At 42.1% G+C, this 24,660-nt stretch overlaps 6 protein-coding genes across 7 annotated transcripts; 2 read left to right on the forward strand and 4 right to left on the reverse strand.

Annotated features, from left to right (window-relative positions):
• The first annotated feature begins 74 nt into the window (after positions 1–74).
• Positions 75–1,971, forward strand: LOC120286970. The gene is made up of 3 exons (XM_039299582.1): positions 75–172; positions 1,192–1,393; positions 1,510–1,971. Exons 1-3 carry the CDS (start codon positions 75–77, stop codon positions 1,969–1,971), a joined length of 762 nt encoding a protein of 253 aa, XP_039155516.1.
• Positions 1,972–5,845: 3,874 nt separating this feature from the next.
• Positions 5,846–10,387, forward strand: LOC104456449 (ABC transporter G family member 11). The gene is made up of 10 exons (XM_010071246.3): positions 5,846–6,608; positions 6,834–7,123; positions 7,376–7,547; positions 7,621–7,743; positions 7,914–8,042; positions 8,155–8,349; positions 8,510–8,596; positions 8,696–8,968; positions 9,585–9,692; positions 9,778–10,387. The coding sequence occupies exons 1-10, from the start codon at positions 6,192–6,194 to the stop codon at positions 10,132–10,134; spliced, it is 2,151 nt and encodes a 716-aa protein (XP_010069548.2). The 5' UTR covers positions 5,846–6,191; the 3' UTR covers positions 10,135–10,387.
• Positions 10,388–10,486: 99 nt separating this feature from the next.
• On the reverse strand, positions 10,487–12,401 carry LOC104456450 (hypothetical protein). The gene is made up of 5 exons (XM_010071248.3): positions 12,018–12,401; positions 11,466–11,538; positions 11,150–11,349; positions 10,952–11,024; positions 10,487–10,853 (listed from the first exon to the last, which is right to left on the reverse strand). The coding sequence occupies exons 1-5, from the start codon at positions 12,126–12,128 to the stop codon at positions 10,699–10,701; spliced, it is 612 nt and encodes a 203-aa protein (XP_010069550.2). The 5' UTR covers positions 12,129–12,401; the 3' UTR covers positions 10,487–10,698.
• Positions 12,402–12,860: 459 nt separating this feature from the next.
• Positions 12,861–17,854, reverse strand: LOC104456451 (adenine DNA glycosylase). 2 transcript variants are annotated; one of them, XM_010071249.3, is made up of 7 exons: positions 17,236–17,852; positions 16,277–16,336; positions 15,746–15,865; positions 15,583–15,680; positions 14,461–14,999; positions 14,027–14,130; positions 12,861–13,451 (listed from the first exon to the last, which is right to left on the reverse strand). In XM_010071249.3, the coding sequence occupies exons 1-7, from the start codon at positions 17,758–17,760 to the stop codon at positions 13,368–13,370; spliced, it is 1,530 nt and encodes a 509-aa protein (XP_010069551.2). In that variant the 5' UTR covers positions 17,761–17,852; the 3' UTR covers positions 12,861–13,367. The 2 variants fall into 2 exon arrangements, 1 of the variants encoding a protein (XP_010069551.2); XR_005545318.1 differs by having other exon boundaries at positions 13,432–13,451; positions 14,433–14,999; positions 17,236–17,854.
• A 695-nt stretch (positions 17,855–18,549) lies between these two features.
• On the reverse strand, positions 18,550–20,941 carry LOC104456452 (hypothetical protein). The gene is made up of 4 exons (XM_010071251.3): positions 20,542–20,941; positions 20,387–20,422; positions 19,981–20,151; positions 18,550–18,872 (listed from the first exon to the last, which is right to left on the reverse strand). The coding sequence occupies exons 1-4, from the start codon at positions 20,821–20,823 to the stop codon at positions 18,654–18,656; spliced, it is 708 nt and encodes a 235-aa protein (XP_010069553.2). The 5' UTR covers positions 20,824–20,941; the 3' UTR covers positions 18,550–18,653.
• A 1,420-nt stretch (positions 20,942–22,361) lies between these two features.
• Positions 22,362–23,695, reverse strand: LOC120286767. Its single transcript, XM_039299263.1, has 3 exons — positions 23,479–23,695; positions 23,298–23,378; positions 22,362–22,537 (listed from the first exon to the last, which is right to left on the reverse strand). Exons 1-3 carry the CDS (start codon positions 23,590–23,592, stop codon positions 22,526–22,528), a joined length of 207 nt encoding a protein of 68 aa, XP_039155197.1. The 5' UTR covers positions 23,593–23,695; the 3' UTR covers positions 22,362–22,525.
• Positions 23,696–24,660: the final 965 nt, after the last annotated feature.

Consider the following 24,660-nt stretch of genomic DNA (forward strand, 5'->3'; position numbering starts at 1 on the left):
AAAGACCAAATCTGAAGTCACGGCTTCCAAATCCATTCTCAGAGGTAGCCCAAGGGTTGCAGGCAGATAGTCATATGGCGGCGGCTAAGCAAAAGGGTCTTGCGATTGCGGCGCTGCTCCAAATTTTGTTGGGAAAGGCATCAAATGTGGGGAAGTGGCTTATGAACAGTTGGTAAACAGTAACAATCATCCATGTTGAACTAAATAACGATAATTTTAGATGGAAGATTAATGAAGACAGATTTTAGACTAGTCTAAAAAATTTATGATAGAGCATGGTCGGTAGAAATTATCAAAAGCTCATCCTTCAAGAATAGATTTGTAACTGGATTCAAACAAAAGAATCATTGGTCAATCACCAAATAACACAACAACATCAATAATAAGCACATGTCAAGATCTTTATTTATAGTTACGGCTTTGCCTTTGGGGGATGTGCGCCTAAGTTCAGCATTCCTAACATCACTGTATAAAGGCAACATAAACATTTTGGAAAAACTCAAATTTGACACCTGTGAGAACAAGCCCCGTAGCTAATGTGAAGTGCCAAAACTTTGAGTGAAAAAACGTTGAATGAGTACAAATTTGACACCCAACTGGATTGGTGGAATACTTATTCATTAAAACTTCAAAATTTAGAATTAGATTGGAGAGAAAAGCTTCTAAATATAAGATCGGGAGAGCAAAGTTTTCAGATCTAAAACTAGATTGGAGAATTAGGTAATAAACAAAAGGATTTAAAAGGAAAAGGAACCGAAAGTGGGATCAAAGATGTAGAGAGAGACTAAAATCTAATTAGCTCACCTTGAATAATTTAATTTCGATCATCATCACATGGATTAATCCTTTTAGGTAGTCGACGATAAATTGAAACGAGATTCATAATCGAAAAAATTGGCGACCCAATCGAGACTCAAAGCGCCATATCTCACTTCTTCCCCATTTTCTTCATCTTCACCGTGGCCTCGTCTCTGTCCCATTTCCAACTCCGGCGAACCCTCGCCGCGAAGCGCCACTCCATCACCTTCCGATCGCCGGGCCTCTACCCGGAACGCATCACCTGGGACGAGCCCTCCTGCCGCTTCCTCGTCGGCTCCCTCCGCGGAACGCACCATCCACGCCATCTCGCCCTCCGGCGCCGTCGAGACCCTCATCCACGACGGCTCCCTCCCCCAACTCCACCTTCTTCAGCCGCGCCGTCGACCCGCCTCACCACCGCCTCCTCGCAGTGGTCCATGCTCTCGCCGGCTACGACCTCCGCACCAGGCGACAGCTCTTCCTCTCCCCTCTCCCTCCCTCCTCCCCCTCCTTCGTCGACGGCGTAAATGACGTCGCCATCGACCGCGCTGGCAAAGCCTATGTGACCAACTTCGTCGCGAACCTCATCTGGAAGGTCAGCCCCGACGGAGAGGCCTCGATCTTATCCCGCTCCCCAGCGTTCGCTTCCTTCCCGCCGACCGGTGACCCCCCCTATAGCCACTGCGGCCTCAACGGCGTCGGGCACGGCAGCGGCAGCAAGGACTACCTGCTCGGCATCCAAACCAACGCGGGGAAGATGTACAGAGTCGACACGGACGGCTCGACGAAGGCCGTCTGCTGAGGGTGGACCTGACGGTCGCCGACGACGCGGCGGTCCGGGTCGATGGGGCCGTCGCGCTAGTGTCGACGCACAAGAAGTGGTTCCTGAGGGGTGAGGATGGCTGGGGAGAGGCGGCGGCGTACGACGAGGTCGCCCTCGAAGTCGACAAGTTCCCAACGTCGGTGACACTAGCGGCGGAGGAGAGGGCGTACGTGATACATGGGCAAGCGAGGGACGGCATCCGGGGGAACGCAGCCGGCGAAGGGAGGGAGTGGTTCGAGTTCGAGTTCGGGTTTGGTTTTGGGTTATTTCCTGTTGAAGGGGCTAGTTCGCAGCTTGGACAAGTAAATCAATTTATCAACAAACTCCTGCCTAGATCCGATTCATTATGATCTGGGCTGATCTCAATTTGAAATTTGATAGGATATGCATAATGGTTATAAATTGGACTAGCCTAAATTATATCAATTTGATGAATTACACATGAATCTCACGTGACTTCTATCATTTAGTAGCATGTTACGCGTTGTTTTCTACGCTAAGTCCCATGCAAGTGTTGCTTCCTTAGCATCGAAGAAAAGCATTTAGAAAAAAGCATATTAACTACTGATTGTGAGGCCTCAATTCTTGACCGGAGCTTTTGATTAATCATTGGGTGATTGCTATCATCAGGTAATTTAGCTAATTATTTGGAAGAATGCCACTAGTGGTCTATGTGCTTATGCATCTCTCTCCCTCCCTCTCTCTTCCATTTTTTAGCAAGAGTACCACAACATCATGGCCCGCCTCTGCCTCCATCACCATCCACAACAGTCATTGCCAACAATGGCTACTAAACCACCACCATCGTCGTCGACTGTAGCCATGTCAGTGACAAGACTAAAGTAATAAAATCTCTCTCCCTCTGTCGTAACAATAGTGCTACTAGAAATTTTAGGTTTAAAACATGATATTTCAATGCCCGGTTCTTCATTTGATCAAATGACTTCACTAAGAATTAAGAAGTATTTGGGATTTATTGAACATAAAAAAAAAAATGTAAATGAATCATTTCGAATTTCGACAAAGATATAAGAGAGAAGGACGGTAGAAGTATCATAACTTTTATATGATATTTACTTAAGTATCATAATTTTTTTCCACTTACTTAAGTGCTACATTGGAGTAAAATCGGTCATTTGAATGATAATTCCAACTAATCATCCTATGTGGATTTTTTACTTTTTTTTTAATGTTTTTCTATTTTTGTTTTTCTTTTGCCTTTTTTTCACTTTATTTTTTAGGTCTGACGAGGGTCATTGGTTGCAACACCCGCGCTTAGATTTGGCCAAGAATGCCTCACTAGACCTAGGCGAGGTGACATCGCTTGCGGCTGCCTAGAGTTGGTGAGAGTTTCACAACCGGCGAGCGTCACCAATGACCTTTATTGGCCCTAAAAAAAGGGAAAAATAAAAGATTCAAAAAAATATTTTAAAAATGTTAAAAAATTGATTGCGTTAGCACCACACGAAGTCACATAGGAGGACTAACATCCACATCGGTAGGATTTTCTAATGAGATAAATTGCCGATGATATTTAAGTAATCAATTTTTTAAATTTATGACATTCAAATGAACATTGTACGAAAGTTATGTTACTCATATTATTTTTATCACAGTGGCCATCCTTCTAACTTTGAAGGGAAATGCATGGGTTCGAATCCTTAACATTTTCAGAAAAAGTTGAGGTGGAGATTTAATTAGTGATAATAACAAAAAATAAAAAATATATATATATATATATATATATATATATATATATTATTCTTATCACAATATATAATTATTAGATACCTTTCCACTAAATAAGGCAAATCTCTATCTCTTTCTCCGCGTTCTTTTCCATTTCTTTTCCATAAAGAAGGTGGTTGAACATCGTTGTCCATACCTACAGTTGTAATGCCCACGTCGCAACATGAGCTCCCCCAATACAGATGTACGAGAGCATGATTTTTACGGTCCCCATTGACTATGATGAGTTTTACAGATTGATCAAAGAGAAAACTTCTGAAAAGGGCGTCAATCAATGCTGGCCATGGGGAGCACATGCACCGGATTGCTCACATGCGACAACTCCTAAATTTTGGTACGACCACCTACCCGTGGTACGTGTAAATGTAGCATCCATGATCCAACACAGGGTAAGCCACGTTGGAAAACTTGCGGCCACAATTCTTGTTTCGAAAGTCGAAATGATCCTGGTACGAGTAGGAACGGAATTCAAGTCCAACCGAGTTGCTATGAAATTCCCATTTATCCAATTCGACCTGTAAAATGATTGAGATCTCGTGATTTCTTGAGAAAATGACATTTTTTGTCTCGCCAAAAAAGAAAAGGAGAGGTTCGGCACGACTCTCTAGGATCAGGGAATAAAAGAGAATCGATTTATTGAAAATTCGATCACTGCAATGCGATGACTCACCTTTTTTTTTTTTTTTACGAAGGAGATGGACTTGGTTTGGTGCACAAAAACTCAGTCACGATATCATCTAATATCACATCTAAATAAAAGTGTCATATGCGAACTTGTATATGTAGATGATGACCATTATATATTATTTTAGATATATTTATTTCACAAAAAATAAATGATTTGGAATATATTTCATAAATATAATATATAGTTAATAAGAAATATTTTTTTATCAACAACAATTTATACCTATAATTTTCATGGACTACGAAAATTTTCTTTATTCATTTTTTTTTTTTTTTGGTAAGCAACATAAGAGATCTTTCTTGAGAAAATATTTCATGCGTCTTTCATATTTCACAAAATAAGTGAAGCCTAAATATAGAAAGGTTGAAGTTTGGAAATTAGACGAGAATATAGCTTTAGTTTCTACTCTTAAGGTGTGCTATTATGTGGCAAACTAAAGGTTATCATTTTTTAATTACATATAAAAAAGTAATTATAGTAAGTGATGGGTTTTGCTTGGCCAAGAATAGAAGAGTATTCTATTATACGATGCATAATGTGATTTTGAATTTTGACAATTATGATTTGAAAGTATCAAAACTTAAATTTTGTGCGAACTCTATTTTCACATCAACGCGTCACTAACGAGATTTTAAAAATGTTCATATTTCCTTGTTTGTACTCTTACTCCAAACTCTTGTCTAAGTCAAATTTAAGAAAGCCATGAGTATCATCTTTTCACGGGCAAATGGATATTCGAGATTTGTTGAGCACTTGATTGATTTTTATTTTATTTTTCTCAACATAAGTTGGTTCGAGAAAATGTATCACTTGAGTAATCTTTTACTTCCTTTTTTTCCAATAAAAATTTATAGTTTTTAAGCATGACTCAAGAGAATATACCAACGCGATTGTTTCGATAAGAGGGAGCAATCGAACTGGACAAACCGGCCTCACTTGACTTTCATTCTAAGAGAAACCGATCCAATTCTCAATTCCAGAGTAATTGGATTAGTTCAATTCAAGAACTGGACAAACCGGCCACGCTTGACTCTCATTTTAGGAGAAACCAGTCCAATTCTCAATTCCAAGCTCTAGAACCGATTTTGGTTATGGGTCATCATGTTGGAGCCACCAATTCAACTTTGATGAGATGCAGTTGGGAGGATGGAACATGTGATGTGGAACTTGAAATAAGCTCACAAAACCACTTGACTGATAAGAATCTTCCATAGCATCAATTATGCGATCCTCACAAAACTGGTCGGTTCAATTCCACGTCGGTTCCAAAAAATACTTTCGTAATTGGGAAGTTATTTCAAAGCCGGGATCTTCGAAACCAAGTCTACCCTGGTATGGACACCAATTCGATTGAAAGAGGACGAAAGGGAACTTATGGCGAAGTAGCTTGGTCGCACGGGCCGGTCCAACGAACAAATGACCACCAACCATCCCCGTAACCATGCCCGCCCGCCCGCCCGCCCGCCTGCATTAATTCGACCCTCCCCTTTCTCGCTCTCGTGCTTGTTGGGCGCTAACACTTCCCAAAGCATCTCTCAGTCCACAGTAATCGACGCATATAATGCGCCAACTGCAACTGCGTAACTGCATTGCCCTCTGTCGTTCAGTTTTTACGTGCATCGATGAACCACAGAGGGAGCTGAGTAGAGAGAGAGAGACAGCGAGCTTGGTTTATTAGGATTGGTTCTCGCATTGAATGCTTTCGGGCCAGCATCCACCGGTACCCATTAATGCATAATTGAATTTCGAGGATGGATGGATGGCTGGATCGTTTCCTGTCTCCGTCTCCCTCTCTCTGTCTTTCTCTCTCTTTTCTATCCTCATATTTGTTTGTTGATGTTTCTCTCGAGTTCCAATGGAAATGAAACAGAGTTCAGCCATCGTTCGTTCGAGTTTAAGAGCGTGCAAGTAGAGAAGAGGAGTAAATTTTTAGTGTTTGAGTCACCTTTCCTCGCGCTTTGCATGAGCCTCTCTGAAGCGGTCAAACCAAAACCAACCCCGCTTTCATGCATTAGCCGCTCTCGTCGACGCCCCTTCACGCCCTCCTCCTTGAGATCTTCCTTACAACCCGCCTGAGAAACCCCGCGAGCCGTCGTTCTTGAAGGCGTTCTCCCGAGCGGAACCCGGGAACCCATGAGTAGGAGGAGCTCGGCGACCGAGGTGATGAAGGAGATAGAGGTGGGGAAGCCCGCGACGGCGGCGGGAGGAGGCGGGCTCGTCGTCGCGGGGCTGAGCCCGCTCAGCGAGACGCTGTGGCGGGAGAGCAGGTCGGCGTCGATGGACGTGGAATTCGTCGGCGACGTCTCGGCCAGGCTGACGTGGCAGGACCTCACGGTGACGGTGACGCTCCCGAAGGGCGAGACGCAGCGGGTGCTGGAGGGCCTGACCGGCTACGCCGAGCCGGGGACGCTCACGGCCCTGATGGGTCCATCCGGGTCGGGCAAGTCCACGCTCCTCGACGCCCTCTCGAGCCGCCTCGCCACCAACGCCTTCCTCTCCGGCACGATCTTGCTCAACGGTCGCAAGACCAAGCTCTCCTTCGGAACTGCCGTGAGTTTCACTCGCTCTGATCTGTGCTTCCTGTTTTAGTAACGTCAGTCGTTGAACGATATGTTGGACATACATTGTTGTACTTTTACGAGGTTTATAAACGTGCTACCGACTCGAAAGAACTCTTTTCATTTAGCGACATGATGCGTCGAGGCGATCGCGGTCCTAGAACGTGCTTATGTGAAAGGAGTCGCATTGATCCGTGTTTGTTCGACTTGATCCCAGGCCTACGTCACGCAAGATGACAACTTGATCGGCACCCTTACCGTGCGCGAGTCGATCTCATATTCAGCTCGATTGCGACTTCCCGATCACATGCCCCAGTCGGAGAAGCTCGCCTTGGTGGAGAGCACCATCATAGAGATGGGTCTCCAAGATTGCGCCGACACCGTCATTGGGAATTGGCATCTCCGAGGGATCAGCGGAGGAGAGAAGAGGAGGGTCAGCATTGCCCTCGAAATCTTGATGAGGCCACGGTTGCTCTTTCTCGATGAGCCGACTAGTGGACTCGATAGGTATATCTTCTAATTCCCTTACTTTATTTACGTCTATATTCGCATTCATGTATACGCCTGCGTACATTCTATCCAGAATTCGGTGTAATTGTTCTCAGTCCATTTATCATTTCCCAACAAGGATATCTCCTCGTGGCTGCCACGTTCAATCCTGTATAACTTGCTGTGTCATGCAGATTTCGTTGGGTAATGATTTCATGCTTGATTAGCACAGTGGGTTTCCTCCGAAATCTCATTACTTCATTTTTGCAGTGCTTCAGCTTTCTTTGTGACCCAGACGCTTCGTGGCCTATCTAGAGACGGCAGAACTGTGATTGCCTCCATTCACCAGCCCAGTAGTGAAGTTTTTGAGCTGTTTGATAGACTGTGTTTGCTTTCCGGAGGCAAGACGGTTTACTTTGGTGAGGCATCAGAAGCATATGAGGTAAGAAGTTCTCTATTTAAGTTGCTTTCACTCTAAACAGAAATGCCGATTTACTTATGTTTGGTTGATGCAGTTCTTTGCTCAAGCTGGATTTCCATGCCCTGCTTTAAGGAACCCATCTGATCATTTTCTTCGATGTGTTAACTCCGACTTTGACAAAGTTAAAGCCACTCTAAGGGGGTCCATGAAAATGCGGGTATGAAAATTTTCTTTTGGCATTCCCTGTAAGTGAGCTCCACTGGATAGTGGACATAAGAATTTCTGGTCCTCCATTAATCATTTATCTGAGTCGGACTTGATCCAAAAAGAATGATATCTTTGGGTTTCTTGGTTTTAAGAGTGCTAATTAAGTTGGTTTTCCCTCAGTTCGAAGCAAATGATGATCCCTTGGAGAAGATGACAACAGCTGAAGCAATCCGAGTTCTCATTAACTTCCATCGCACCTCTCAGTTCTCCTACACTGCTAGACAAAAAGTTGAGGAGATGTCAAAAGTTGTAAGTTCTCCCTTCAGAACAGATTAACCTCGATAATCTTTTTAGCCAACTTCTGTCATTGTCATTGTGTTGCTGTGAATGAAAAGCTTATGAGTGGTTCATCATTTTGCAGAAAGGGACCGTGCTAGATTCAGGAGGCAGCCAAGCTAGTTTTCCTATGCAAGCCTTTACCTTAACCAAGCGTTCGTTCATAAACATGTCCAGGGACTTTGGGTATTACTGGCTAAGGCTCGTGATTTACATTGTCGTTACCGTCTGCATAGGCACGATCTATTTGAATGTCGGGACAGGATACAATTCGATTCTGGTATTAATTCTCCATTTTATAATTTGAGACAATTGATGACCCCCACACAATGACTACGTGCACTCCTATCAAAGCACACGAAAGTTGTACCATAAACAGATGAAACAAACTCCAATTAAAGTAAACAAATTTTCTTAAAAGCTCTTTTTCTCTGTGACAGGCCAGGGGCTCATGTGCATCTTTCGTCTTTGGCTTTGTAACGTTTATGTCGATTGGTGGGTTTCCTTCGTTTGTTGAAGACATGAAGGTGAGGTGTTGAAAAACCTGTTCAGCAAATCCACAATGGGACATCCTTCAATGGTGATTACCATTTTTGCCCCCCTAAGTCATGTCTTAAATTTTGCAGGTTTTCCAAAGGGAGAGGTTAAATGGTCATTATGGTGTCACTGCATTTGTCATCAGCAACACGATCTCTGCAACGCCTTTCCTAATACTGATAACCTTTATTGCGGGAACTATTTGTTATTTCATGGTCCGCCTTCACCCAGGCTTCGACCACTATCTCTTCTTTGTTTTGTGCCTCTATGGTAGTGTCACTGTCGTCGAGAGCTTGATGATGGTGATAGCTAGTATCGTCCCCAACTTCCTGATGGGAATCATCATAGGGGCTGGACTTCAGGTTAATATTTTTTCACCATGTTGTTGAAGTTTTACACTTAAAATGGATGAAATTTTATACTTAAAATGGTTGGCAAAAGCATGGAAATAAAATCTTTTATCTAACAACTGGGAGAATTTAAATATTAAATCATCACTCCATCTACAATGGTAGGCCTTTGTGGTCTAAAAATCGTCCAATCTCATTTAATATGGTTCCAGGCGAGACACCTGACTATTTGTAAGCCCTTGTTTGCATCCCCATTAACTCAATATTTATACTTTCTGTTTAAGCAAGTGTGCTAGTGCACAAGTGAGAGGAGAGTTACGATATTATGAATGAAGCAATGCTTCTTTTTAAGTTCATAAAACTTTAGACTGATCAGATGCAGTTTTAAGTAATTTAGTAAGCTGAGCATTGTCACGAGTTCTGTGTTATATGGTTGCAAGAACTTAGGGCAGGGCTATGCCTCTGATTGCTATTTGACGACTGCTTTTTCTACAGTTGAGTTTCTGATTTTTTTTTTTCCCTATGACTTATAGCAGAGGCTATACTTTTGCGTGTAGCATTAACAAATTCGATCAACCTTCTGAAATTTTGCAACTCAGTCATTTTCTTGTTTGCTTTTATGCTTCAGGGCATTTTCATGCTGGTCTCTGGATACTTCAGGCTTCCTAAGGATATTCCTAAGCCCGTGTGGCGCTACCCAATGTCGTATATCAGCTTCCACTTCTGGGCACTTCAGGTAAAGCTGCATACGTTTTTCATTTTCGATATCAAGCGATTTCTCTGTCGAAAACTTTATACAACCGCTGGAAAAATAATTGCAGGGTCAATACCAAAACGATCTCAGCGGTATGGTGTTTGAGAACCAATCGCCAGATCTTCCCAGAATTCCAGGAGAGTATATTCTTGAAAATGTCTTCCAGATTGACGTGAACCGATCAAAATGGGTGGACCTGAGCGTCTTACTAAGCATGATAGTCATTTACCGCATCCTCTTCCTCATTATGATCAAGGTCAATGAGGACGTGACACCATGGGTCAGAGGTTACCTAGCAAGGAGGAGGATGCAGCAGCAGCAGGCCGGAAACAACAACTCCTCAATCGCCCCAAATGGCCTCACCCAATCTCCTTCTTTGAGGACTTACGTGGCCAGTCCAGCAGCTGCATCTGAGAGGTTGTAAAAACAAAAAGAAGCAAGAAGGTTTTGACAGTTGACGGACAATTATATATTCATATCACAACATCACAGAAGCAATCTCGTTGGCCATGTTGAACAGACAAGTTTGAAACTGTTGCTGCCTAGAATATCTTTCTCAGAATGACAATTCACTTGACTTGCTATCATATTGGTACCTGTAATTTATAATATCATTGTGGGAATTGGTTATGGGCCTGGGAAGAAATCACTAAACTATAAATTTGCAAATCTCTCAAGTCGGCTAGATTTACGCATGCCGTTTTTTCCTCCTTTTTTTTTTATTTATTTTTGTTGGGGGGGGAGGGGGAGGATCGAATCTCATTGCCAAGGGGGAATGTCAAAACAGGAATAGCTGTGGACCTCTTCGTTTATGTTTATGTCTTCTGAGAGAATGAATCACATTGTGTGATAAAACCGAACTCCTTTACTTACAGAGCAGGAAGACTCTGTCACAGATGTCTTACTGAACAAACAAAAAGAGAGAAGGGGGCGATTTAATTTGGAAATGTTATTACATGATCTGGAATGATGAGAACTTGCAAACCGGTCATTCCTTCCACACCGGAATGATGCCTTGTGCTGCCAGACGCTTTTCAACCCAAAAGACGACGTGCTTCCCCGTGACTCGTTTCTCATCCACAAGAAATGGCTCAACAGTACTTGCTTCCGAACCATAGGACGACAATGAGAACCCTTTTGGGCCTTACAAAAGCAGAGAATAAAAATGAATCGAACATCGACGCATGGAATTAGAATATGAAGAAGCAGAGAGAGAGAGGGAGAGAGAGTCTGAGCAATACCGGTGAGGTCACCCGTAGGAAAGAAGGCCCAGAATGAGTAACGGGTCCCCTCTTTCAGGAAGGAGCCCTCCAACTGCATATTCATGAAGAGCAATCAAATGGGACAGCGTGAGGTTGTGATGTGAGCTAAGGCCATTTGAAAATTGTTCTGTGACCTACGGAAGAAGCACGCGAGTAAAGAAATATTCTGAAACCGACCCTGTTATCGTGGAAAGAGAGTTCAATTTCGGAGAGGTCATCTTGGGATTGGAGGATTTCCAGTAGGGGAGGGATCACTTCCTCCTCCATGAGCTGAGGAAGCGGCTTCGGCGGCACTTTCTTTGGAGCTTTAGGCTTTGCTGGTGCTGCCTCTGACGCTGCTTCTGGAGCTGCTTTTGCTTCCTTTGTCTCCGTGGTGGCTGGTATAGAGGGGGAAAAACCAAGAGCATTTCGTTTTCTATTCTAAAGAATGGTAAGGGTAAAAAACTCAGACAAACTCAATCAAGGCTTGAAGGCGAGGATGCAGAGGATATACCGGTGGAAGTCGACTCTTGGACGGCAGAGCAGGCAACAATTCTTGGAGAAGCCACTGCTAGTCTGCACACCATCTGTTGGACCATGAAGATCATTGTCAGTTGCAAGTCTACACAAGCAGTCACTTTGCCCAAAACTTTCACCAGAACACCAGCTTTCATTTTCTATCTTTTTGCCCTGCCCAAAGCGCAAAAATAGTTGAATTGGCATTGTCTGACTGTTTATCAAGGGCCTCTGAACTCCATTTTTATTTCAAATTGAAATTTGTTCTAAAGCTCACGCTTTGCTATCTTTTGCACAGCAAAAGACACAGATTCCTCACAGTAACTTCACATGAACCTATAACTAAGCCACAGCATCAAATTCAAGCGTTGCTAGCTTCTGCGGTTGCAATAGATAACCACCCTTGTCGCATCGCAAAGAAGTAGCAGGACCCGCCGAGCTCTTTTGGGCAAAAAAGCATTCTTTTCGTGTTCTGACGAAATCGCAATCTGAACTTGAACAAGCGAGCACGCGTGAACGAAAACACTTAAACGGCGAGTTCTTCACATACCGTGAAGGGGTATCGAGATTTTGCATTGTGAGTGAAACACGAAGAAGACGATGAAGAGACGAAGCTGGAGACTCCGACTGCTTGTCCACCGAGTGTTGCAGCCATTTCCATTTCAAGAACAGAGCATCCACCAAAAAGAACAGAATTTTCAAGAACCGTACAGAGCCGCTACGATTGAAGAACGAGCAGCCCCATCAAAATCTTGAAGATTAAAGCCTCGTTCTTTGGATCTGATGGACAAATGGGGACTATTTTTTTTTTTGGCCTTCTACAATTATTTATCTTTTGGCGCTAATGTGAAGATGGTGGAGAAATTGGTGGAGAAATTAGCTAACAGCTAGTCCAGAGGAAGGAGTGAAGATACAGGCAAGAGGAGGGAATTCTCTCTCATCCACACGGTGTCTCGTGAAATATATGCCACTGAATTCCCCATGCGTTTTCCGCCCATGTACAGAATTGCAAATTTAAAGAAAATACAACACCACCCACGAAGAGAGAGAGAGAGAGATTTGTCTGGTCTCCGGGGAAAATGAGAAATTAGCATTGGCCCAAAACTGCTGAAATTACGTGGATTACATGATACTGTTTGAGAATCAGGTTCCAATTTCCTGATTATTAAACTTACTAATCTGAGACTACCATTTCAGTTGATCAAGCAAATTTTACCCACAACGAGTACTCTCACTGACTGACAAAAAAAAAACCAATGACCCATCTTTCCTATGTCGAATTTTTCTGGTTCTTTCCCCTTCAACATATACATCGATTTAGCTAGGATTTCTCATTGTTGTTTTCTGAGTTCACACATTACCAGTGGCATTGAAAGAAATTCTAAAACTCCAATGAAAGAACCAGTAATCACATGGCATATGTCTGTTTGGCAGATGTTGATGTCAAAATTACTGCCAAGCATTCATGAATTTGTCAGCTTTACTCTCAAACATACATCCAATAATAAGAATTGCAACTCTGTTCTTGAAATGCATAGATATCCACAGACGCGAAAGGTCTGTGAACTTGTGATCAGAGAGCCTCATTTTGTTCTCAGAAAAACAATGGCAGGGATTTTGGAGATGTGCCAAAACAAGATGCAATCTCTTGTTCATAGAATAGACTCGAGATTGATCGCAGGGTGGATCATAAAACATTCCCCCACAGCTGGAATAGATGAATTCCACAATGAATCGTGCAGATAATCCCACGTATAAATGATCAAGATCTGGCCCTATCAGGGAAAATTGCATCTAGAGAGGTCCCTTCAGCCTCCAATAAATTGAAACGCTCCGTTGAAACTTGGACCAAGCAAGGACCTCAATGAATCTCATAGAGAGATTCTTGATTGAGTTAATCTTATTGCTTTAATCTGCTTCTCCTCCTTAGATGGGAACATTTGGGCGAACTGCTTTTCTTGAACTTCTGAATCATAGCATACACCTATAATGAGCAGAGAATTCAGGTTAAATGGGACCATAAGAACCCTCATTAAACAGGGAATAGAGCTTCGACACAAGCAGTTTCAATGGAAAGACTAAAAAGTCATAGCAACAGAACAATTAATTAGCAGTAACTTGCATGTTATAGCTGAATACTGTCTCAGGCATCGACTTTGTGCCAAGATCTGGTAATCCATATTTCTGTCCAGCTTCGTTGACCGCATGCGCATTAATTATCGGATTGCTTGCACAGTAGTGATAAATCAAAAAATTGTTTTTCCAATACTTCTAACAGCATGAAATGGAAATCAGAAAATCAATGAGCAAAGAACCAAGAAACAGCAAACGATTTGCATTTACTTCTTCAAGACGTTGTTCAGCTCAGTTTTGTACATGAAGTTCTAGAGATTCTCATGTTCTGGTGTTCCAACTGATTTGTCAACTATATGGAAATGAATCAAACACTCTGGCAATACTGTCTTATTACTAATTGTTCAGGTACCTAAGAAGGAAATCAAGGAAATAGCGAGTTATCTCAAAATCATCATATCCATGTATGTGAATTTAATCACTTGCCTTCCTGACTCCAGACGTCAATCCCAAGCTAGAAAGAGCCTCACTGTCCACATATTTCCACGTCAATGTTTTCTTGCTGTGCTTCCTAAAGAAACTCATCTCTTCTGCAAACCAACAAAAAGCAGAGTGAGTAGCCACATAGTTTACAAAGACATTCATATAAAGATGCACTTAAAAAATCAGAGAGTAGACAATTGAATTGCTCATAAATTGATAAAACACAGTACCCTATCTTTCCTTCGAGAACTGAGGCTTACCAGTTAAACTTCTCAGAACCATGTTATCTACAGTTTACAACAAATACAGACTACAACAAACCATTCATATTTTAGCATGTACAATTGATGGAGCTTCTCTTTTACACTTCAATTGTGGAGAGGAAGTGATCTACTTTAATATTACTTACTATGGAATGTGTGGTAGAGATGCCCTACCTTTGAGACGCAACACCAACAGCTCCGCAAATATCCTGAGACGAATATGTGAAAAAATATGGACAAAATCTCCAACATCTTCCCTTGTTACTGGGATGCAGACTGTGGAGTTAAGTCCAAAAGATTGTTCCAGAAAATGGTCAATCGCTTTCCTTCTTGTATCTGAGTCAGCTTCATCCTTCAGCATTACTGATGGGAACTCCCAGAGACCAGCAAGCAAACCCTCATCTGGCCTTTTCACGAGAAGGTAACCACTTTCAGAGCTGTTACTGGCAAATGAATCATCGCCTCTTAATATCTCCACAACACAAACCGCAGAAAATTCCTCTCTTTGTTTTGTCTTGATTCCTTTAGAAGGATAATCTGTGACTGTTACAGATTCATCCTTTCTGGAAATTGCAAGTGCCTGACATTGGATGGAGATAGGGCATGATGAACAACTCGGATTTGATGGAGTGCAAAGAGTCGCACCAAGTTCCATGAGAGACTGGTTAAAATCCCCAGGTCGATCTGGATCAACTAGTTGAGCTGCTAATTTCCTGATCCAGAGCAAATTTGAATGACGCAACTATATAAAGAATGAGAAATATAGTTACAAGCTACAGCAATTGTCCCCTGCATTGTTGGGACATAATAGGAAAAGTAAAGCGATGTAACCATCAAAGACACAATAGCACTTTTTGAAGCCTTTGATCTCATGATGCATAGAGTTGTGTATATGAAATTGTTACTGACGATGTAAAATGAAGAGGGATTGATGAGGCTAAAGACTGTCATAACAATTTTAAAATCCGCAAATGAGAAAGCCGTCTGACTGAGGAACTTAAAATTTCAAATTCCAGCATGATGCATCCACATCCCAGAAAAGACCAGGTGTGAAGTTAGATAGGTACAGTTACAGGGTCAATGGTATGGACAATGCACCGATTCCCCTTGCCTAGATTTTTGTAGTGAACTGGCAATTATTATGCATTGAAGGACGGACTACCAGATGATAATTTTAATGAACAGAACAGTCAGGTACTGCAGCTTAAGTTGAAAAAAATGTGATAATGTCAATATTGGCAAGAGCATTTGGAAGTAAGTTATGAGAGATGAGATCCAAAATAACCAACTGCTCACCAAAATTTTTTTACAGTAGCTGAGTCTTTTGGATTTGCAGAGACAGCCTTCAACCTAGCAAGCACTCTAACTACATTCCCATCAACCACCGGCACCACCTGATGGATCAAAGTTTAAAATTGTTCCTCGAATGGTCAAATGAATAACTGGAAAAGTTGCTCACCTCATTAAAAGCTATAGAGGCAATTGCACCTGCTGTATAATCACCGATTCCAGGAATCTTTCGGAGTGCTTCAACTGTCCTGGGAAATCCTTCTCCACCAGTAACAATCATCTTTGCCCCCTAATAACATAAATGAGGAGTAAGCCGCAAGCACATGCCTGACATGGAGGTAGAGTAATTTTATATGTGCAAAACATGTGATTTTTCTTATTTTAGCTCAGTCATTTTCCAGTTTCAGAGATGTATATCTGGTCACCATCACAAATTGAAACAAACCAAGCACAATTAAGACACTAAAAGCACAAAGTACCAAGGATAAATCAATGTGACTCAAGGAAAGGATCATACTAACATATTAAACTAATACATTTTAATATCACTACCTATCCAAAAATCAAGTGAGCATATTAATTTAATAATGTGCATTCCGCACGAAGTGAAAATAAAAGGTCCCATCATGTATGTCAAGATATTGTGTTCTAAGAGTGAACCAAGATGTGCAACAAATATCATGACCAGAGCTGAGCTTACCTCTAGGAGAAAACGTGCCCGCCTGTAATAGCCCAGACCAGCCCACATCTCATTCACCTCCTGCATAAGAATGATAACATTCATCTAAACTCAACAAAAAATGTCCTTTCAACAAATTAAGTATGAATGACTCCGTTAGGGAAGCACATTTGGTTACACAAACATTCAAGGACATCAACATTCCTAAAGTAGATGACTTCAGAACCTATGATTTATTCAAAAGCTTAACTATATGGCATCAAGATGGATAGTGGATTTTAGGCTGCAGTTCTCGATATAATCCTTCTGGGATAGGAAGGTAGGGAATGGCACTAAAAGCCCCTTCCAATGGCGTAATCAATAACCAAGAAACTAGAGAGGCCTAATATAGCATATCTCAAGAGACACCAAATCTCAAATAAGCTAAAACAGAAGGAGAATAAAAAGGAATATCTACAAAAGGTATGGATTGCTCTTCCAGCATAAAATCATGTGCCCCCAAACTAGCTAAAGAAATATGTATTAGATGGCACTGATCAGGTGGTCCAAAAGCCCCTCAAGCACTTGCTTTATCGTTTGATGGAAAAAGAAGTATCACGACACGAGAATTAGATGGTTAAACTGAAAACCAAATAAGTTGTAGTAAATATATGAATGCTAGAAATTTTTCTACATTCCCTAGAGGATCCTTCCTTAGCTTTTCCACCAATGATTACAGAACTACACAGTCTGCGCTTATGTAAATGAAGAACCAAAGTTTACATTTTGCTTCATATTAAGTAGTCACGACACTCCAGCCCGCTGTTTGAGGAGAAAAGGTTTGGTTAATTATGGAGGATGCATAGTCCTGAAATTTTCATAAGCAAAAGAGTTACCCACCCAGTACCATATCCATCACGAAGGATATGAACTACTTCCATCAGAGACCAGGGAAATGAAAAAGGATTACAAACAAAAGAACCTAAAAATAAATGAACCACCTCCAGAGAAGCAGAGGCCAGATGGTGGAGAGTAGGCCACTTGAGCATCCACCGGTTGTAGTAGTCGATCACAGTCTGAACCCTCGTCTGCTGCAGCATCACCTCAGACACCCACACCCCATAAGCCCTCCTATCTTCTTCTTCTCCATCTCCATCTTCATCTTCTTGTGCATTTCCAGCATTGCCCCCGCCATTGCTCGCCCTCCATGGAAGGTCCCTCCGGTTGCGGTCGTACCACTCCAAGAGCGAAGCTCTGGCGCCGCTCACCTCTTCTCCGGTGAACGAGAAGTCTTCGATGTCCGGCGCTCCTGGTTCTTGCCGGAGCGTCAACGCCTTCGGTGGGTTTCTCTCTCTTCGCGGTCTCTTCGTCCCGGGACGGCTGCCATCGTCGTTCGCATTCGCTTTCACGCGGGCGCTCCTGCTCTTCTTGGGCGGCGATGGTGGGTTCTTCTTCATGGGGGCGCGACTGTTGAACTGGGATTGTTGGAACGCGATTCTTGGAGCAGAAAGGAGGTGACTTTTCATTCACCGGAGCTTCTTCGAGTAAAGATTGGATTTTTTTCGTGGGGGGGAGAGAGAGAGAGAAGCGGGTTTTTGGTTTTGGCGTGTAGGAGTTCCTATTTGAAAGTTGAAACATCCCTGTTCTTGTACGTTTGTTGTCCGTACACTTTCGGATCGAGTTTAAGGTGCAGGTGCAATGAGAATAAAAAATGATTTTTTTAGGCTCAGTTTAATAAAAAAAAAAATGATGTGAATTGTGATAACTAGGGAAATGAAACTGATTTTTGTGCATTCCCAGTCCGTTCTTGAGCTAGTTTTGTAGTTCAGGTTGTCGGGTGGCAAGCTCATCTACTGAGCATGTAGGATCTACGGCTCATTGTCATTGTCATTTATTAAAGGTAATCATATTCGCAGTTTGCCCGGGCATGATCACTACCATTCCCTTTGTGGGGAAGAATCTCTTCTCTCAAAGTTATGGGCTAGTTGACCCTCTATCAAATTATCAGCTGAGTCCTAATTAATTAATGTCAACGAGTTTGCCATTTTTTGGTCTTTTACCTGTCTTTTTTCTTCTGGAGGGTGAATGTATAACAGCAAAATCCTCTTCTACAGAAGTATGTTAAACCATCGCCTATTCTGTTACTTGATTCGGGGAAGGAAATGAAAACACAACAGAAGGCAAAATAGCATACAAAGCAAGTGCGTGTGTGCGTGTGTGAGAGAGAGAGAGAGAGAGAGAGATGGGTCTTCAAGCTCACTAAACACCATATAAGGGGAAACCAAAAAGCTCAGTAAACACCAGCCAAACCAAGCCCCAGAAATGAGCAACCTCCCATACACTCTCAAAGGATGAACTCTCCCAGAACAATGTGCATATATTAGATTGACTCAATGTACAACATTTGGTACAAGGTGACTTACTTTCCCCATCTTGATAGGATGAGCAACCCCACTATAGTCAAACATGTCGAAACCACTATTGACACAACCAGTGCAAAGGCGTACACAGGGGTAGGGAAATTGAAATACTTCTGGACTTTTTTCAGTCCTTCATCAATTACAGGTGCCAGCGCAGCCGCCCCAGCGACTCGAAATGGCCTCGTCACATTGTTACCAGTCCACATCAATATGACAATCTGGAGAGCAGTTGAGAGTAAATTCAAGTGAGACATGCAAAAGACTCCCTTCAGTTTGTAGTATAACAAGTCAATAACAACTAGGCCAGAAACTAAGCAAAAGCAAAAGAAAATGTCAAAACCACAAAGGAACAAGCGCGTTTTCATGAGGAATGTCCTTCCTCTGCTTTTGGAGAAAAAAAAACAGCATGACATTAATCTAAAGCTAGCAGCCAGCGTGTCAAGATCAGAAAGGAGAAATTTAGAATAACAGTTCTCCCATAATAAAAGGATACCATGGATACAAGTTAAACATCATTCTTACTTTCACCAATCTTCAATTGAGGAAATCAGGATTCCACACTGTTTCTTCAACATCCTATAAGGAAACCACTACTCCCAAACTTGATGACTTAACCAAGCTGCTTAAGCTTGTTTTTAATTGAAACTAATCATGTTGCTGGTCATTTCATTTTGAGTTCATGAGCTTTCAATGAATATCGTTAACCAATCTAGCTTCAAGCCATCTTTTGTTTCAGTCACCCGTATATCGACTCAACATAGCCATCATCGATAGGGGTAAATAAACAGATTAACACATAAACTTTACCTGAAAAGCATAGTCCAGCTTCATATTTAATCTAAAGAACTTGAATGAACGTCAGTAATGGCATAAAACCAGAAGCATGCAGTAATTGCATGAGAAAAGGATAGTCCACCTCTACATCCAATTTGAAGAACCGAATCAACAATGTCAAGAAAATGCGCAAGCTCAAGGCAGGGACACGTAAGTTCTTTTTGAAGGACACCTTAAGTTGACGAAGAACAAATCAGCTTCTTCCACATTGCCATATATGCTCGGGGACTATGAGTCCAAGTCCTAAAACTTCAGGCTCAGAAATAAATAATCAACACCACTACACAGATGTCTGACAAGACACGATCTTCATATAGACATTTTGCATTAGAGTTGTTAAATCTATCTCCCAACCAGATCAAGACATAGAACTACGAAACCCAATGGGCAGATTACATGGACTCTATAACCTGCCAAAACCCTTGTTAAACTAATCCAACTTAAGTAAAACCCTATATAAGAAACTCATCTGTAGCATAAGACTTTACTTACCCCTAGTAACGCCTGAAGATTGGCTGCCGGATTCTTCCCCGTGCTCTTCTCATAGCCAAGGAATGCAAGAATGAAGAAGGTGGTGTATGTAACACCATCGAACAATCCATAAGCAAGTACTGCCGCAAGCCCAAGCTTTGCCAATTTGGAACTCATTTCAGCTGAGTTGACCTGATGCAAGGTCAAGTAAGAACGGTAACAACAAACCGGGAATATATCTTGCAGCAATCAAATCCGAAAATAGCACAGAGGCCATCAAGAATTAACATTTCTAAGGACTCTGTCGAGTATTCTGACATCCCTTTCGCCGGAGAACATTTTCAAAACTGAATCCTACAACAATGCATAGTTGCAGCCCACCTAAAAGTGCCCAATCAACTCAAACATTAAAAACAGAGACGCTTACCTTCCATTTGCTCCAAAACCCTGGGCTCTGCTGGCTCTGCAATTTTCCCCAATTGAAGTTGTCAAAAATTCAGGTTCACTATACAGAAACAAAACAGACTACAGCAAAAGGGTCTACAAAACCGTCAATACTGTACCACAGAAAGACAGAATTACCGGCAACCGCTGATCTCCATCCGAGAGATTTTCGCCTGCAGCTCCCTCATTGAAGGAGCACTTGACGCAACGTTTCGAACTTGAGGGCAAAGAACCACGGTACTTGCCTCGCAGCTTCGGTATCTGAGGATGGCAGGCGTTCGCTCCATGGATCAAGAAAGAAGAAGGGATGGTCTTGAGCTTGACTTTATCAGCTGGGGAGGCAGCTTCTTGGTTGTGGGTGATGGGTTTCGATTCTAACAGAGACCGAGGATGATGGGGGTGCAAAGCAGCGGACAACATGCTCGTGCGTTCGCTGTACAGTCACTCCTCTCCCAGTCTCACTCGGTTCCGCACTCGAACAGAGACGGACGAAAAGAACAACCTTTGACCCGGCCCGCCCAGAGTCGAGGAGGTTCGGTTCAATCCGATCTTCTTCTCTTTTACCTTTTCGGTTACCTCCTTGTATTCTCGGTTAAAGGTTGAAGCTTTTTACCATCTAGATAATGTTAGTCCTTTAGTAATTGTAGATACCATTATCTTAATCGGACTAAGATTCGGTAATAGCCTGTAATATATGACTCTAAAATGTACTGGTGTTTAGAAGTTGCCTCCCCAAAAAATCAGAATTCTTGAATTTTGTCAAATTAAATAGAAAACCTGCATCATGACAAGTCACAAATTTTCTTTTGAGTTAATATCCTAAAAAATCTCAAACTAATATACCTATGACGTATTTACCATAAACTAATTTTTTAACTATAAAAAATCCCAAATTTACCCCCAAATTGATATACTTATGACAAATATACAATTTGTTAGTTTCCGTAAAATTTTACTATCAAATTACTAAATTAAAATAAACGTGACAGTTGACTGGTGTATCAATTTAAGACTTTATTCTCCGTTTGTTATAGTTATACATTTTTTGTGATTTTTTGTGGTATTAATATAATTTAACGAAATGTATATTTGTCGCAAATGTATAAGTTTGGAGTTTTTAATGGTCGAAAAAATTAATTTATAGTAAATTTATCACAAATGTATCATTTTATGATTTTTAATGATTGAGATAAATTTGTCACCGATATATTTTGGAGTTTTTCATGATCCAAAAATTAATTTTGGATAAATTTATTATAAATATACTAATTTTGAATTTTTCAGGGTATTAACTCTTTCTTTTATAAAGTCACAATTTTTCTTCACAATTTTTTTAAGAAAGTAAGTTGAATTTCGCTTAAAAATAATATCGGCCAATGGAGAAACCAAAGGAACAAATGGGTGCTGAACCCTGACCAAACACAGCCTTCACTCGCCCAAAAAGTTCCTGCAAGATTTTAAGCTGGTTTTCACATTGTTTTCTACGTTCGACTTTTCAGTCACACATTCATGGTGCAAAACATAAGGTGGTTTCAGTTCCATATGGCCCTTTGCCTTGTGGAATTCGAATTTTGAGGGTCGGCAAGAAGTGAACAATCTGTCATCATCGTAGCTCACAGAAACAGATGCATCACACCCTTTGGGAGCGCGCCAGTCTGCCATCTCTTATAACAAGAGATTCCAAAACCCAGGCTCATACAGCGAGTCGGTTTTGATGTGTTTGCAGACGGTTTAAAAGTAAGCACAGACAGACGTGTTTCCTCCCATCCGCATATAGAACACAAGTCCCTCCGTCTCATGCTTTGGAAATGAGGTAAACAGTAAAGACTTGTTTGGTTGCTATACACAGTACATAGCAAAAAGATGCATGTCAAGTTTGTTCTCAGCTACACCATTCAAGAGAGACGCTAAAGGTTGATTACACTGTACTAGATGGTATCAACCACAAGACACAAGCGTAAGGAGAAATCCTTCTTTTGATCAATTAATTTGCTTAAGTTGCGGTCATCAGTATGATTACATTACTCTGGTTGTTAAAAAGAAAAGAAAAAATCAGACTTGAAAGCAAAAGAGCGAAGCTTTGCCGAGTCATTAAGCCATCCGATAGCTGCAATGTGAAAATTCAGCCTTCGACCTGCAATTAAGAAGATAGTTTGCCATGAGAAAGTCATCCCAAAGCGCATTATATTGTTTTAGCAGTTTCCATTTAGGTATTTCCCAAAACCACAATTACGGATCTTGTCACGCCTTAATCAGAACTTGATACATGTAAGAAAGAGTCGAAGCCCAGTCACAGATGCAACTACCAGAAATCTAAAATCCTTAAGTTTGAGGCTTGTGACCACCAAACTGACTACTAGGTTAAAGTTCCAATGACAACAACAGCATACAAATCCATCCCACACCAAGCCCATCTTTTTCCATGCTTATCCAGTTCAGTACAACACAGAAAAGGTGACGGTCCTTCAAACATACTTGGAAAATCTCTAATTGCTGCACAAATCATAAATCGCTGGGCATCAAATGAGGCAGCAACCACCAAATGTCATCAGTTCCCCAACCCAAATAGAAGCACACATCATTTCCAATGCCCAGATCAAATTGTGACATTGCTGGGACTCATCCCTCAGTTCAGTTTCACATGTAAATTACAGGGCAACCAGAGGTCTACAATGTCATGCTAAACGCCAGAACTGACAAAAGAAATCTAGCAACTGCAATTTGGGCAACTTGTAGACCAACCCAGAAAAAAAAAATGTTTTGACTCCCAACGAACACGAGTGGCTACATATCGCAGACAACAGCCAATTGAACGATGACCACTCCAATGCATTGCAGTTTCACATCCAACAACACCCCATCAGAACGAATTTGTAAAACCACAAACAAAGTACCTGGGCAGGTTTGGACTCTGACGAAGGGACCGACTCGAGGTGCGAAATCCTCGCTTCCAATGCATCGAACTTCTCCTTCATCTGCATAGATCAAAACCAGACGAAAACACACGCATCCAAATTCATGATTACAAAAGCAAACGCGAAAAATAATTCGAGAAGTCATCGGAATCACACGTACCTCCGCGGACAGGGCGTAGCGATCGACCCAGAGGTCCCTCCACACCAATTGGGAAATCGCGGCGCCCGTGGCTGCGAACCCTAATCCGAACCACAGCAACCTCGTCCTCAACATCGCCTTCCGACCCAATTCGATGCGTTGCAGAGAGACGTCGGAATCAGCAGAAAGGCGATTCCTTGCTGCACAGAGAGAGAGAGAGACAGAGAGCTGTCCCTGGACCAAGACGAGAGCAATGGAGCGGGCAAGGCGCAGCGGGCCGGGTCGGAGCCCGCCATTTTCGGGCTTAGAACGGGCTCACACCGGGCCCATGTCAAATGACCAAATTGTCCCCATATTTTCTTTGTACCTTCTAATATTTTTTTTCCCTTCCTGATTTATTTTTTTCCAGGCCAAAAATGCACTCATCGGTACACGTGATACCCCATCCCGCACCGTACTCTAAAGGAAAAATTTTTCCTATGCCTTCGAAGCATATGAGCCCATTTCATCTCTATCGTTAAATGTTATATGAGTTTCACGTGAAATCCACATGATCTATGATAGAGATGAAAATAGCTCGTACAACTACGTTTATACAAGGTTTGCTCAATACTTCGACATATTTCAATCATGGATACACAACTCGCATTTGAAATGGTATAGAATTGTTCTCACGAGCCTACGTACCTGTGAGAATTGATTGAGGACATCCCTCGTTCCTAAAAGAGTCCTCCAATCATAGACCTTGCGAGAAATTCTCGATCGGCCACCATGAAATCGACCGAATTTGGTCACAGATTGAATCAATACACACAAGTTCCAAGTCATAATCAATAAGTCTCCAGCATGGATCATGCTTACTAGATAAAAGCAAACCACATAAAGTCCAACATGGTTTAAGTAAGGTCCGCTCATTAATTCAAGCGCCAACGCATAGACGATAATCCAGCATCTAAAAAGTTCAGAAAATCCATGAAATGAAACCGAGACAGCAACACGACTGCCGAATCAAACGAACACAACTTTTGTGCTCAATCAAAAGTTGGCGGATCAGCAGGTTTGTCCAAGTCCTCGACGACGCCGCTGTTCTCAGATGACTCATCCTGCGAATCATCGCCCTCACTCGTACTCCAAGGCAGCTCGTCATCGCCTCCCTCAGCACCCGATGAATCCCCAGCGAGCCTGAGAAGCGCCCTAGCTGCA

Source organism: Eucalyptus grandis, chromosome 8, assembly GCF_016545825.1.
Source record: "Eucalyptus grandis isolate ANBG69807.140 chromosome 8, ASM1654582v1, whole genome shotgun sequence".
Classification (NCBI taxonomy): domain Eukaryota; kingdom Viridiplantae; phylum Streptophyta; class Magnoliopsida; order Myrtales; family Myrtaceae; genus Eucalyptus; species Eucalyptus grandis.